General features: G+C 34.4%; 2 protein-coding genes and 1 non-coding gene across 5 annotated transcripts; 2 read left to right on the forward strand and 1 right to left on the reverse strand.

Annotated features, from left to right (window-relative positions):
• Positions 1-3915: 3915 nt before the first annotated feature.
• Positions 3916-8408, reverse strand: LOC126694883 (uncharacterized). Of its 3 annotated transcripts, XM_050391409.1 has the most exons (6): positions 8118-8407; positions 7169-7233; positions 7033-7062; positions 5951-6920; positions 5329-5604; positions 3916-4164 (listed from the first exon to the last, which is right to left on the reverse strand). In XM_050391409.1, the coding sequence occupies exons 1-6, from the start codon at positions 8184-8186 to the stop codon at positions 4108-4110; spliced, it is 1467 nt and encodes a 488-aa protein (XP_050247366.1). In that variant the 5' UTR covers positions 8187-8407; the 3' UTR covers positions 3916-4107. The 3 variants fall into 3 exon arrangements, with proteins under 3 accessions (XP_050247366.1, XP_050247368.1, XP_050247369.1); XM_050391411.1 differs by lacking the exon at positions 7033-7062 and having other exon boundaries at positions 8118-8408; XM_050391412.1 differs by lacking the exons at positions 7033-7062; positions 7169-7233 and having other exon boundaries at positions 8118-8408.
• A 2798-nt stretch (positions 8409-11206) lies between these two features.
• TRNAF-GAA (transfer RNA phenylalanine (anticodon GAA)) lies at positions 11207-11279 on the forward strand. The gene has a single exon. It is a non-coding gene; the product is annotated as a tRNA-Phe (tRNA).
• A 2627-nt stretch (positions 11280-13906) lies between these two features.
• LOC126694885 (chlorophyll a-b binding protein 13, chloroplastic) lies at positions 13907-15459 on the forward strand. Its single transcript, XM_050391416.1, has 3 exons — positions 13907-14140; positions 14244-14405; positions 14826-15459. Exons 1-3 carry the CDS (start codon positions 14003-14005, stop codon positions 15333-15335), a joined length of 810 nt encoding a protein of 269 aa, XP_050247373.1. The 5' UTR covers positions 13907-14002; the 3' UTR covers positions 15336-15459.
• The last annotated feature ends 130 nt before the right edge of the window (positions 15460-15589 follow it).

Below are 15589 nucleotides of genomic sequence, written 5' to 3' on the forward strand. Positions count from 1 at the left end.
TTGGGCCTAATGCAACAGGAAGTAGCCCAACACTATAAGCAAGGCCCACCACTTTAGAATTTGAAATTTGTGTTTGGTTTGTGATTTTGAAAGGGAAAATCATAGATCTGAAATCAGTGTTTGCGATTTCTATGTTTATGTTTGTGATTGTGTTTGTAATTTTGGGCCGAAAAATCATAAATCAAAATTTTTGTTTCTGATTTTGGGCTGGGCTAGGCTAGGCATGAGCAACAAGCCTGCAAGGGCTCGACGAGGCTAGTTTGGGGTGGGAAAAAAAACCCGTTTATTAAACGAGCCGGGTTCAGGTTACAGTAGTAAGCCTGCGGGTGGGGTTCAAATATAGAAATCCCCGGCCTGAACCCGACCCGTTGCCATTCCTACACCAGATGCCGACTAACCAAGGATGGCAAGTCATCATCAAGGTAACAGCTTTCAGAAATAGGAAAACTAAAAGGAGTGGCTGGGCTTTTGAGGTGAAAACAATGGATGGTGCTATTATTCTGAAGGGCGGGGAGAGCAATGGAGGGAAATCATCTTATCAGTCATCTCAGGAAGCTATGAAAGAGGCTATTTTCAAGTCCAAGAAGCTAGGATTCTTGAAAATGCTAATTCTTTGCAATACCAAGAGGCTTGCACAGATTTGCAATCAGAGGAGGAACCCAAGTTGGCTTGAGCAAACCTTCATATCAGAGTTGGACCATCTTCAGTAGCAAGGCCTAGTCATTACTCTTATCTTTGTCCCTAGGGAAGTTATTGCAGATATTTTGTACTTGGCCCATATCATTACTTGCTTCCCAGTCCATTACTATAGGCTAAGGCCAGACTTATCTTTATAGACTTTGTCTTTACTATCTTTCTTTTAATGAATGAATGATGTTTATTGGGTATCAAAAAAAAAAAAAAAAAAAAAACTACAGCCTCCAAACAAACAATGAATTTAAGGGTAAAGAAAAAATCTACCATAAATAAAAATACTATTATGCAGTCTTAATATTTGTTTTTGTTTCCTAAAAATATATATGTAGGGAGGTGGCACATAAAACCCAAATAAGCATTGGGCTTTAGATTAGAATGGGCCCAGAATGTGTCCTTCCGAGTTATGGAGCCTCCTTACAAGGGCACATATCCCAAAGTATGGACCAAAGGTAAAACAAGAAGTCATTGGAAACCTCCCCAAGGTCCCCAACCTCAGAATCCAACCTAACAGGACCCAACACCCTTGATTCGAGTGAGTAAATCACGAAAGTCATTTGAGGTAAAAGCCTATTGACTATACTACCCACACCAGTCCATGTTCCGAGCTACTAAGGAATCTTTCCGAGGTATGCGTGATATCCGAGGGTGTTCTCTGGATCTTCTTGATAAATCCATAACAAACCACCTAATATAGTCACAATAATGCAACAAATAACTTATCAGAATAAGACAAGCTCCCAAAAGTCTTTATTCATCATAACCTTGAGAAAAAGAAGAGTTTGATGGGACACCTGCTATAGCACATGATCAAGGATGGACCCAAGTGGGGGCCCGAGCCCTGGGTCCAATTTTTTTTTTATATAGTTATTATATATTTTATTTTTGTAGTTGGGCCCCCTTCCAAAACCTTAGGCCCCCTTTTTCCCAATCAACCTAGCTAGTCTAACCCAAAAAGCAACTATTCAACCCAAAAACTTAACAAAAACAATAAAAACATTCACAATGGTGATTGTATTTCAGCAAAAACACTATTTTACCACCAAAGAACCAAAAAAATCATGTTTTATAGGAGAAGCTAAAGGTAAATTTTTTGCAACTACAATAAACTGGTATAAATACTAGTTGACTATAGCAAGTTGTTAAAAATAAAATACAATATTTTATTAAGATTATATCTCTTTGTTCAATTAAAAAACTTAAATTTTCTCTCTTCCTTTATTATCTTAATGAGTTGGTTATATTATTTTGAATAAAGTGAGAAAAAAATAGAACATTTGATATTGTGTGTATTATAAATTGAGGTGATAAAATAGATAAAATAGTTTTTTGAGGTGCTAAAAGCTAAAATTTTTAGCACCACCATTGTGAATGCTCTAACTTCAACAAAAGAAAAATAAAAAATCCTAGCTAGCCTAGTGTTAAAAAAAAAAAAAACACTATTTTGTTTTTGTTTTTATCTTTATTGGTAGATGATTGCATCTTAATGTATTTAAAAATAACGATTTTTTGTATTTATAATTTTTAAATACTATATGGATGCCTATTTGAAGTTTTTTTTTTTTTTTTTTCTTTATACTCCGGCCCCTACTAACCCCGCTAGCTTAAAATCCTAAGTCCGTCCCTGCACATGGTGGAGAAGATAATGAAGAGAACCAAGCAAAGGATAAAGATAAAAAAGGAGAAGAAGGGAGAGTATTAAAGAGAAAGAGACAAATAGATAATGACAGTTTTTTTAAAAGTTTTTCGAGAGCTAGAAGAAAAGAAAGAGATGAGTGAAACACATAGTGAGTAATGTAACAGAAAAAATATATGAATAAAATCCTTGACACAATTTCAAGAGCAAAGAGTTGTTTAGTTCTTATTCAAATTTTCCACTGTGGATTATATTGAACCCATAATAGAAATTAATTGTGATTATAGGCAAGTAATTAAACCTGGATTAATTTCTTGCTTCCACAATATATTTAAAAAAAAAAAAAAAAAACCGCAAACTAAAAATAAAATAAAATACTGTTAAAATTTTTATTAGAGAAATTAAAATTCATAATTCATAATACAAACGAAAAGGGAAAAAAAATTTGAACGTACTGTTGAAGGAGAGAAAATTATTATAGCTGGAGAAGGATAAAACTCTATACTTTTAGTTTGAATTATAACAGAACTATACCAATATTAATCTTGAACTGAAGCATTTAAAGAGAATTTGGAAATGTGAGGGATTTGTTTTGATTCGATTAATGCAAAAGTAAAGCGTGATCGGTATCGTTGATGTTGATGGGTGCAGAAACACTCTATAATTATCTCATGCGTGATCTGTTTCTTAATATTTCTGTCCCAAAAGAAAAAATAAATAAAAATTGGTGTATTCACAAACATAAAGTTGTTAAGAACAATTGGAACCTGTTTGTATGGTGGGCAGCAAAAGACTTTGCTTGTGTACATATATGAATCTGCTCCATTGTCATCCGCAACGAAAATTTATGCCTCTAGACTTTTCAATATGATTCTAATAAATGATGGTATAATTGACAGTAAAGGAAGCATTGGAGTTTGTACACTTAAAACTATTTTGAACTTAAGCTTGGAGGTGGAGTTGTCACTGAACTTCAAAGGGACAGGGCTGTGTCAAATTTAACTTCAAGGCAATCACGAAAGAGGCATGTGGCATTCTACTACTGTGTTGATAAGAACTAAAAAAAGGTTGATAACAACAATTAAAAATAATAATAATAAGAATAAATAAGCAGTAAAACTATAATTAAAAGCAATATATGTGACAATAAAGTAGGATAGCCCAAACACTGCGTCTAACCCAACTTCTAGTTAATATCAACAATTAAGTTGTTGTTTCTATCTAAAAATTGTTATAATTTGGTATAACCACTTGGCAATTAAAGAGGATATCCACTTGGTGCAATCACGGCTTCTAAGTTTTATGTTTAATATATAGTATATGATAATGATATGTGAAATGCATTTATTGCAATGCATCCTAACAAGTGGGTAGAAAATGACATAAACCAAGCTGAACCCAGCTTCCTTAATCATAATTTGTAACGAATAGAAATACCATTTCTTTCGGATCTAAATGTATTCAAGTCAATCAGTGGGCTCAGGCATGAATATGACAATCAAAAGGAATAGAATCAGAAAACTAAAATTCTGCATACAAAAGCCAAGTAATGTATGACAAATAATGTAAAGCATTCACAAAAGCACTGGGGAATCCTCTAGATCAGAGACATTGTCATTGAAGTTCAAAGTCAAAAGAATCAAAATTTTACCATCCAAATCCAAGGCAAAGGGAGGGGAAAAACTCTGTTGTTTTGCTATATACAACCATGTTCCCTGTGGGGGTAAGGGAGATGTTAGGTTTTTACTATATACAATGCTGTGTGCTGAACTGCTCTCTCATCGAAGGTAGACCCTCCTGGTGACATTCACTTCACATCGATCAGTGTTTTTTTCCTGCTCAAAAGAAGTTATAAAAATCAAATTTCAAGTGAAAAATGTGAAAAATGTACATACTGCCACCAAAAAAATTAACAAATAACCTGTTGTTTCTTGATACTATGCTAAAATGATTGGGGGGACACCATGTTCAGAATATAGGAATTTTTATGGTAAACATAACTTTACAGACGCTGGATGGTGAGTATAACTAAACAAATTTATGCACTTACCTGAATAAAACAACTAACATATTTCATTGCATTACCAACAATAAAGGCAAGCAAAATTTCTTTTGTGGATAGTAGCTATACCAAACAAGGTATTTTCTATTACTAAAGTGAATAAGAATGCTACATCAAAAGAAGAACTGAATTTTACACAGCATAGTGCTTCAAAGCCTACAGTCTCATGTTAATCATAACAAATAGAGACAATAAAGAGAGTTGCAGCCTGCAGGAAACAATATTTACCCTTCCAACCAGCCAACCCAAACTGGTTGTTATGCTATTCAATCCTGCTTATAAGATGAGAGTGGGAAGGAAAGGAAACAATATGTTGGCCAGTCAAATCTAGAATGTTAAGTCTTTTTAGTTTTTAGTTTTTTTTTTTAAGCTAATTAAAATTTCCTTATAAAATAGGTTACCTCAAAATGATGAGCACCTTGTAACTTTAAAGAATGCAAAAACAATGCACAAAATAGATGTGATTCTATAAACTCTCCATAACTGTTGTTATTTGTAAGACCCCATGCACAAGAGCAATCAAATAGAAGCTGAAGTAATTCTTTGAATAAGGAGTAAGTGGAAAAATAATTTCTAACATCAGTGTATGTCACATGCATGAATGACTTTACGAAGTAGAGGATGAGAACTCCAATGAAGACATTTAGGAACAAAACTTGCTAATTTTGAGTTAATTTTATCTTAATCAAGTTGTCTAAATGTAGAACCACCCTATCGGGTATTTGTGTAAGCTCTATATAAATGCAGTTATCTCACATACAGAATAATTCTTTGGAGGGATAAAATAGGTTCTATATTTGCTTTAAACTTAATAAAAATTGAAAAGAGTGCATTTTGCAACTAATATTAAAGATCTGAACAAAAGAGCAAAATACAGGATTCTTAGAGAAGATAAAATCAAATATCAGCCTGAACAACAGAAAATTAAGACCTGTACCTTTGAACCCACCAATCCTGTTCCACCCTTTTGTGAAGCACTCTGTTTCGTCCCTTTCTGACCCCTTACCATGACCCCAGCAGAAATGCCATTTCCACTGCATTTCTGGCTTGCAGTCATTCTCCCTGTAGCATTCTCTTTACCAGCACCTGACAACCTGTTAAACCTGCCTGCTCTCATTTTCTCCTTAGATTTTATTGCAGCAGTAGACAACATTTGTTGTTCATTAACTCTAATTGGCAGCAAAGATCTTGCTTGTAGAGTTTTCTTTTGAACCTGAAAGAATCACTATAATTCATATTCTTGATGACAAAAACAGAATTTTTAAATCGTAAATCTCCCACCACATAAAATGGGATGCCATAAATAAATTGCAAAGATCTTAGTGGAGATTCCACCCACGTGCATGCACGTACTCATAATTTGATGTGGTGGGTGGTGGGTGGGTTTATTTGAGATGCATGTACCCATTGCGCAGTTATCCAGATATATTTGACAAACAATCTCTATATTGAGGACACTTCTCAACAAAACCAATTGTTGGTGTATAATTGTACCTATAAAATTGGATGTGTACTTCATCACAAATTATCAAGTGTCTCAAATTTGGACACCTTCTCACCTTTGGTTTTGCAGCTTCTTGACGAGTTGGCTTTACAACACTGATTCTAGTTCCCCTTCTAGAATTGGAGCTCCCTTCTTCAATTTTAATAGTTGATTCCTTAGATATACTAAGAGTTTTCATTTTGTTCTTTGCTGCAGTAGTCATTCTTGTTGCATTTCTGCTATCTGGGGTTATTTCTTTGGGACATCTTGATGTAAATGTTGAGCATTTAACCTCATAACAAGGGTTTGATGATGAGCCCACACTGGACTTGCCACCAGATGAGGATTTTCGGCCTCTTGACATACATTTATCATTATTCATCTCCACCCTTGATGCTTGTCTAGTGACACAGCTTTTCCTAAGACTAATCCTCAATTCTGACAAAAAACCACTTTGACTAAATGATTGAGTTGATACCTCCATGTGCTTCTGCTCCTGTTGCTGACTGCTCTGAGATGTAATGGTGCTTGTCGTATTGCTTTTAGAAGCCTTGTTTCCCTTCGAACATGACTGCTCTTGCTGCAGACTGCTCTGAGATGTAATGGTGCTTGATGTATTGCTATTAGAAGCCTTGTTTCCAATAGAACATGACCTACTTGCTGGATTCCCACAAGTGAACACAGGTTTAGAGCAACTCAGTATGGCATTTCCAGTAAGACCGCTTTCACAGACCAAACTTGATTTCGACCTGGAATTTCCCTTTGAATTTATTAAGCCTGATTTGGGTTTTATTTCCTCACTAGATCCGGAATCCACCCAAGAAGATTTCTCACTTAAAACCTTGACAGGATGCGGCTTCTTTAATAAGAACTCACGATTTTCTACTCTCCATTTCTTGCTTCTGTACTTTTTGCCTCTTGACCTTGAGACTGACGGTGGAAGTTTTGGGGAAGTTGATCCCTGTAAGTCAAAGTCTGAGGTCATAATAACCTCACCGCAACGAGAAAATGCAGATTTTAACTGGCGAGAAGAACACTGGTGGAACCTGAAAATTAATTCAATTTAATGGTAAGAATTCTAACTTTCAACTACATTCCAAAGTCAATTTAGCAGGACTGCGGAAACAATTGAATGCAGCAAACCAAGATGACACATACTGGTGGCTTGTGTGGAACCACTCATCATTGCTGCAAAGTAACAAGAAGAATACTATGATTGGTATCATAATTTAAATTTGATCATAAACTACTAGAAAGAAATATGGAATCCTTAAAGCAATGATATAAAGCTCACATGTCTTGGTGGTTAGAGTTATCTTCTAGAGTGAGATCAACCCACATAGGTGCCTCAATTTCTTCCTGTACAATAATCACCCAAGCACAAAACAATTGTGAGTGGTAATCAAGCACAGACATGTGATGACAGTCTCAGAACTAACCAAAATGACTATGTCACAGTGGAAAGGAAAAATGAACAGAAGATATTGGCCCTCTCATAAAAGATTCCAGTTGGATCTCAAAAAGAGGAATTAGAAAGCAAAGGAAATTGCTATTGCTTAAGAAATTGGGTCTTAGATAAATTTTTACACTTTCTATGCTTATTCTTTTCATGATCCAAATAGAACATAAGGTGACAAAAAATAATGAAATGACATATATCTTTGATCTTATGGAGTCTGCATCCTTATGGATCAAAATGACAGAAAAATTACAGTTTTGAAACTTCAATTTAATTTCTTTTTCTACAATTTCTCACCATACAAACGTGGTCAAATCAATCGAAATATAATTTCCAGACGCATATAGATAGAGAACTAGAATTCAAGAAATGAAAAATGAATAAACAACAAAGAGAACTCATTTTCAATATTTCAATCCAGACACAAGTGTAATCAAACAAGTTCACACAAAGCCCACATAAAAGTCATAGTACCAAGAAATTAAATTCAAGAACCTCATGACCTTTACCCACAAATCTTAGAAACTGATAATTTCAAACCAGACCCAGATATTAAAAATGACAGGCCCATGTTAAAATACACAAAACCAAGATTAAAATCAAGAACCAAATTTTAATAAACAAAGCCAATTGATCAAACTAAAGAATCCCATTTTGGTAATCAATAAAACATTCAAAACCCACTAAAGGAATACAAAAAAAGAGTACCAGAGAATAATATCAAGAAAGCAGATTCAACAACCATTAATAAAGCTTTAAAGGAGAAAAGAAAGAAAAAGAGTACCAGAAAAGACCAGTGATCATTGGCCTTTTTGAGAGCCATTTTTGTGTTTCCCTCTACTTTCTGTGACATAAAGAAAAGATTTTGGATATGAATATCCGGCTTGCGACGTTAGAGATTTATGTGTTTGATGAAATGCCTGAGAGGCTCTGTAATGTCCTTCATTTCCTTCTAATGGTTTTGGGCTTGGGTTTACAGTTACACTGTTGGAAACAAAAACCGAGAAAATGAGATTGGAGGTTGAGGCTGGAATACGACGACGTTTTTGTTCTCATATTGAGGACTGTTCGATTTGTGGACTTTTTTATTATGTTTTTAAAGGTTGTGACTTGCGACTTGCGAGTGTGGTTTTTTTATATGATGGACGGTTGGGATTGCGTGTTCGGCCTCAAAACAATATGACCGTTGGAGGAATTCAAAATGTTGGAAGGAGATGGGACTACTCTCACTCCTCTGAGCACGCGCGCGTGAGCGCGTGCTTTAAGGCTACAACATGCCAAGTTTAAAAAAATATATATTATTTTAAGGATAAATTATTTTTTTGATACTTAAATTTTACCAAAAGTTTATTTTTCATTCCTAAACTTTAAAATGTTTATTTTTAGTCCCAAAAAAATTGAAAAGTTTTTTTTTTTTTTTTTTTGTTCCTAAACTACTGACATTTTTTTACTTTTCATCTTTAAATTTTATCAACAGTTTGCTTTTCATCTTTAAACTATTGAAACAAAAAGTTCTTTTTTATCCCTACTTTGTCTCTAAACTATTATTAAAAAAAAAAACTATATACAAAGTGTGATGATGAAAAAAGAATTTTTAAAGTTTAGAGATGAAAAGCAAATTTTTGGTTAAGTTTAGAGACCAAAATAGTATTTTATCCTTATTTTAATAATATTAATTTTATTCTTAAAAAAATAATAATAATATTTTTTTTTGATAGGAATAATATAATTTAACACTGTTTAGAAACTATTTGATAATCTAGCCTGCACTATAAAATCATACCCACAACCGCACATACAACCAACCAACACACACAGAGAAAAGACTATACAAAAATTACAGTGTTCGGTAATTTTTTGGGTAAAATTTTTAACAATGACAGAAAACTTGATGCAAGGGGTTTTTTTTTTTTTTTTTTTTGGTGGTAATTTCCAACTATAGTGCCAACCGGCTAAAAAATGATTTGGAGAACTCAATGTGAGTGTTCTAATTCAAATATTATCCCAATGTTTGTTTTGTTTTGTTTTTTTCTTTTCTTTTTTGGTTTGAGGAAGAAGATTCTTAAGATTCAATGTGATACCCCAAATTATGTGGATTTAATTAGATTTTAGATTGTTTGAGTTTGTCTTGAATAGACATGTATTGAATCCCATATTAAGTGCTTACTAGGCGAATCTTAGGTTTATAAATTTTTACAAAGACCTCCAATTACAATTTAAATAGATATTTTAGGGTATAGTTGCAAATGTGATTGACATTTTACTTGGGTCGTTACATTCAATCTTAACACCCACATGGTAGTTAAAGTTGTATACTTGTTTTTTTTTTTTTTTTTTTTTTTTTCTATGAATGTATACTTGTATAAGTTGTTTGTTCTTTGCCATATTGGTATGCTTGAATGCATAAATTTCGCAAATTGATGAGAAGTGGGTCTGAGAAGTAATGATGATAACCTATTAAAGGTGACTTTCTTGGAGGCTTTTGAATTTTCTAGAGGCTGTAAAGTTGACTGTGAATGATTTTGAAGAGATCTCCTTTAGTTGGGTGCACAAGGAAGCTAACCACCCTACTCACACTCTAGCTTAAGGGTCCCTTAAAAGTTCCCTCCTCCCCACCCCCAAGTTTTGCTAATATTTTCTTGGTTGAGGCAACCCAGTGTGCTTTGTAATCAGGGGTGGAACTAAAAATTTGTGTTTGAGAGAGTCGAGGTAAAACTATCATCATATTGATTCTAAGCCAAATAAAAAGTAGGGTTTGTTGATGATGAATACTAAAGAAAAGTGGTGGATTTACAAAGGAGGGGGATTGAGGGTGTCAGAAAATGATGAGTGTAAATAAATAAATAAATAAAGAAGAAGAAGAAGAAGCAGGATGAAAAGGTTAGAGAAGGACAATAAAATAAAAATAAAATTAAGATGAGAAAGATGAGATGCGAAGTTACAGAGAGTGCACTTTGAAAGAGAGGAAAAAAAAAAAGGATGAAGTAGAAAAAAAGAAGTAATGTTAGGGAAGAGAAGAAACTGTACTGAGAATTGAGAAAAAGAAAAAGAATATTTTCTAAGAAAAATAATGATGTACCACATATTTTTCCACAATTGTCATATATGGCATATTATGATTAGCTGTTTGTTCTCACAATTATTCTATGCGGCAGACTATGATTAGCTGTCTATTATTATCACATGGATCACCATTTTCTCTTTACCATTCACAATCTAACACATGAGACAATTGTGACAAAATATATGTAAAAATATGTGGTACTAATATTATTGAGGAAAAAAAAAGAATAAAAAACATATATAAAGTGGAGCTACAAAAGGCAGACATTCTCGTGGAATATAGATTTGTTTATAATTTTTTTTATTTACAAAAATGCCTCTCTTTTTTTTTCTTTTTCTTTTTTTGAAACAAAAATATGAGATGTTAAGAAATGGAAAATGACAAAACAAGTGTAGAATTGGAATTTTGGAAGCCAAATTTGGATGACGTGTTGGAGGTGGGGGCCAAAGCTTTGTTCTTGGAGGGGCTACTACTGGGCTAGGCCTTTAAAAAAATTGAGTGAGTTCTAATTTTACTTATTTTTAGAGTGTTTTTAAAAAATTTGGGGGTGGGGGGGGGAGAGAAAATTATAGTATCAACTATTTGTAATTTTGGCTTTGTAAGAATCTCTTCCACTCTTCAGTAATCCCCTTACTATTGTTTTGTTCCTTTTGTTGTTTCAGATTTTCAGGAGAAATGGCAAAAGGTGAGCTATGGACAGCCCAAAAGTGGAATTTCCGTTCTTTGGCTCCCTGACTTGGCATCCGAATTGTGGATGTCATACTCAAGTTAATAATATTAAATATATAAAAACGGCAGAATGTAGCATAGCGGGGATAGCTCAGTTGGGAGAGCGTCAGACTGAAGATCTGAAGGTCGCGTGTTCGATCCACGCTCACCGCATTATTTTGATTTTTGCAATATTTTTACTCTTTACGTTGTCGTTTCATTCATGCTGCTTTGAAATTTTGCTCTCACACACACCACATCTATTATTTTTGCAATCTTCTTGCTGTTAATAATGCTACTATGAAATGAAAATATGAAATTGCACTGTACGCCGTCGTTTGAATGATCGAAACTGCTAATCATCTTTCCCAATCAGGCCACTTTTATAGAGAAAAGATGAGGAAGGCAATTCAAAGCAAAGCTTCAAATTAAGAATGGAGGAAGAGAGGTCATAGACTCATACTCCATAAAACACACCCTGGAAAAAAAACCAAAAACAAAACAAAACAACCCAATTCCAGCTTTTTCTTTAATATATTTCTATTTCTATTAACTCTATTAACTATATCAAAAGAGCCAATAGGCTTATAAATAGTATTTTAGGTTTGTTCTATTTAAAAAAAAAAAGTATTTTTGGTTTATTCAATTGGTGAACTGCACTTTTACTCTTACTTTTTTTCCCCTTCAAGTACGCATTTGGTTTGAACTTTGTTTTGGTTTTTTGTTTTTTAAGCATCTTTATAAGATATCATGTGCATGCTTAATAAGAAACTAATAATAAGATTGTCTAAAATTAGATTGAAATGAAGATCTTTATAAAAATAATAATAAGAAACTAATTAGTCGAATTGCATGTGCATGCTTAAAATTAGATTGTCTAAACTTATTAATAAATTTATAAGATATCAAATCATTATTTTTAACCATTTATTATGAAAAATCCAATATAAATTCAAATTGTTATAACTTATAAGTTCATAAATAAAATCATTCTATCAAATTAGTTCAAATAATATGATTTTAATTGTACTCTAATTATTATATTAGCAAAATTTTTTGAAGAGGTAAAACAATTTTTTCATGATTTTTTGTTATGAGAAAAATATAAGTTAATTAAATGATTCATGAACAAGGTCAAACTTACTTGTTAAAAAACAAAACAATACAAAACAAATCAAGTATGACTAATAATTTAGTTAATAATGAGCTCAAACTTTTTTCATATTAGGAATAAAATTAAATGAATCACTTTTGAACCTTTATTATTTTTTGTAAAATTTGATAGCTGGGAAATGAGGATTTGAATTATGGACATCTTTCCCTCAAAAAAAAAAAAAAGAATTATGGACATTTCTATTAGAAACACTATAAAATAGCAATTGAGTTACAAAACTCTTAGCACTTTTAAACATTTAACTTACTTTAATTAACTCTGTAGGGATAAAGGCCCAAAATAATATGTTGGGCCTTGGGCTTTTGTCCGAGGACGCTGAATAGTCCGAGGAGGGGCAAATAGTCATTTAGGGTCTCAATTTAAAGTCTCATAAGTAAGGAACGAATGAGAAGTAGTCCGAGGAGGAGTTACTCCTCGAATGTGGTGTGTGCAGCTCAAATATGTATTCCAACAAGTAGAATGACCCTCCAAGAAGCTGCAACGGTAGGAACATGCTTCATGAACATACAAGAAGGAATGAAGCCCAAAAATATCTAGGGGAAAGCTGCTGTCACCGCATTAAATGCATGACAGCTAATTTCTAGCCGCATTTATGTGGAGAAGACCTCTGAACAGTATTACCTTGGCTACCACAACTCACAGAAAGCCAGAGAGGGTATCTGATGGGATAGGTACTCAAGTGGAAGCTCAGATGATCAACAAGTGTAGAATCAAGATGTTCCAAAATGAGATATATAATGTGAGAGACCCTCCCTGAGAAAAGCGAGGGAGCAGAGAAAGAAACAAGACTGTAGCAATCTAAATTGTCTTTGTATTCAATTGTGATCAATATATACAAGTGTGACATCCTCGGACTGAAAGTCTATTGATATCAGAATCTCTTATTTTGTGTTTGATTACCCTTCAATTCAGTACTAGCCATTGTTCAACTCATTAGGGCCTAGTTCTTCGACCCACTCTCTACAAATTTATTGTATTAGGCTTATTGGGCCAATATCTCGTACGTTTTGGGTTTAGACTGTAAATCGAGACCCTACAAACTCCATTAGAGCCCCATTGATTTAAATATATTAGTTGATAATTCTCGTGTGTTATTAATTATATTGATTTCATCTTGCCATGCTAGGCGGGGTCTAACCAACTATATATATACATCGTGCCCTGACAGTCATTAAAATCCAAGTAATGCAAGGATCGCAATTTTTTTCACTACTATTAACATGATTTGTTGTATTTAATATAGCATCATTCTCACTTTATTCAATCACTGAAGTCACTTTTATTATACATCAATTATAAAAATCGTAATACCAGTTGTGAAAAGAAAAAAAAAAAAGTTGCATCCTTAAACATACTGTTAAAATCCGGTCACATCCACCATTAATTTGATCCATCATATATGTGATATAAAATACCTATCATATGTACTGGACACAATGTTTTCCCTTGAAAGAAGTCTCTGTATGGTGGCCCGTGGACTAGATAAAATGTGGATAGAAAGATATGAGTCAATATCTTTTGAAGACTTCTGATTGGTTGATTCAAAGCTCACATTCCTCACCACAATTTCCCACTCTTGCATTCATAACCACCCATCTCTTTGATTGTCCTTATTCCCTATACATAATATTACAGTCAGGCTCCTTAATTGTCTACACAGTTCTAGGCGACAATTCCAATTGAGTTTCAACTCTCAACTGAAACAACTGAAAGCTTGGAAGTCATGGCATCAACGCTAATGGCAGCAACTGCTAGTTCTAGAACTGTTCTCAAGCCAACCCCATTTCTAGGCCAAAATAGGGGAACCAATGTCAACTCTCTTAGAGACGTTGTACCTATGGGAACTGGGAAATACACCATGGTACTTTCCCATCTGATCTCTCTCTTTTTGTCTCTCTCACTTTCTCAAATTTTATGTTGGTGGAGGGGCTAACATAATTGGTTTTTGTTTGTGACATGAATAGGGGAATGAATTGTGGTATGGACCAGACAGAGTGAAGTACTTGGGACCCTTCTCAGCTCAGACTCCATCATACCTGAGAGGAGAATTTCCTGGTGATTATGGATGGGACACTGCTGGCTTATCAGCTGACCCCGAAGCCTTTGCCAGGAACAGGGCGCTTGAGGTAATCTATACCTTTTATTTATTTATTTATTTATTTTTCCTTGTCATGTAGCACTTAGAACACTTGACTAATCCCAGGGTGAGTCTAGTCTTCGTCTCACACACGTCGGATAATTATAGGGAGGAATCCTTTGGGATGGCTCTAATTTATTTACAAGAAGACTTGAGTGTGTCATATATGGCTTTCTGCTGAAAAAAAAATGTGAAGCATGAATTGTTAGTCAATATTCTTTTCCTAGATTTTTTATGGCTGAAATTATTGTCTTTTCATTGAAGTATTAATTTGTACAATAACCAGAAAATCCTTGAATTTATGGTTGTTCTTTGCAATCTGTACTCACTAGTACTAGGATAAAGTTCTTATAGCTAGCAGCTAAAATATGGTGGTGATGATATTGCTGCACTGTTGTGCAAAATTTAGGTGATCCACGGCCGTTGGGCTATGCTTGGAGCACTGGGCTGCATCACCCCAGAAGTACTTGAGAAATGGGTTAAGGTGGACTTCAAAGAACCAGTATGGTTCAAAGCTGGAGCTCAGATCTTCTCAGAAGGTGGTCTTGACTACTTGGGCAACCCCAACCTTGTTCATGCCCAAAGCATCCTAGCAGTGCTAGGTTTCCAAGTCATCCTCATGGGTCTAGTTGAGGGATTCCGCATCAACGGCCTTCCTGGAGTTGGAGAGGGTAACGACCTCTATCCCGGTGGCCAATACTTTGACCCTCTTGGCCTTGCTGATGACCCTGTCACATTTGCTGAGCTAAAGGTCAAGGAGATCAAGAATGGCCGGCTAGCCATGTTCTCCATGTTTGGTTTCTTTGTCCAGGCTATTGTCACCGGCAAGGGGCCTCTGGAGAACCTCTTGGACCATCTTGACAACCCTGTTGCTAACAATGCATGGGTCTATGCCACCAAGTTTGTGCCCGGATCTTAAATTGAGCTTCAGAGCCATGATCTTGTTCCATGAGAATGAAATACAATTGAAGTCCTTGTGTAGTTACTGTCTTTTTTAGACTTCAAATTTTCCATTTGTGTGAAATGCTAGTAATTTTCGGGTAGTGCTGGTCTTCTCTAGTTAAACAAACTGAAAAAAATGGTATTCCTTAATACGATGACGCAAAATGAAGGTTATTCATATATTGGCTAAGAGAAATCATAATGCCAAGGACCCAATTAAGTTTGAATGGA

The sequence above is a fragment of the Quercus robur genome, chromosome 8 (assembly GCF_932294415.1).
Source record: "Quercus robur chromosome 8, dhQueRobu3.1, whole genome shotgun sequence".
Lineage (NCBI taxonomy): Eukaryota > Viridiplantae > Streptophyta > Magnoliopsida > Fagales > Fagaceae > Quercus > Quercus robur.

Bases quoted from the DNA above. Each gene is read 5' to 3' on its own strand.
- LOC126694885 (XM_050391416.1), top strand. From the start codon at position 14,003: ATGGCATCAACGCTAATGGCAGCAACTGCTAGTTCTAGAACTGTTCTC. The intron at 14,141-14,243 runs GTACTTTCCCAT...TGACATGAATAG, and splicing joins GAACTGGGAAATACACCATG to GGGAATGAATTGTGGTATGG. The intron at 14,406-14,825 runs GTAATCTATACC...TGCAAAATTTAG, and splicing joins CCAGGAACAGGGCGCTTGAG to GTGATCCACGGCCGTTGGGC.
- LOC126694883 (XM_050391409.1), bottom strand. From the start codon at position 8,186: ATGTCACAGAAAGTAGAGGGAAACACAAAAATGGCTCTCAAAAAGGCC. The intron at 7,063-7,168 runs GTGAGCTTTATA...GTTACTTTGCAG, and splicing joins AACTCTAACCACCAAGACAT to CAATGATGAGTGGTTCCACA. The intron at 6,921-7,032 runs GTATGTGTCATC...ATTAATTTTCAG, and splicing joins TGGTTCCACACAAGCCACCA to GTTCCACCAGTGTTCTTCTC.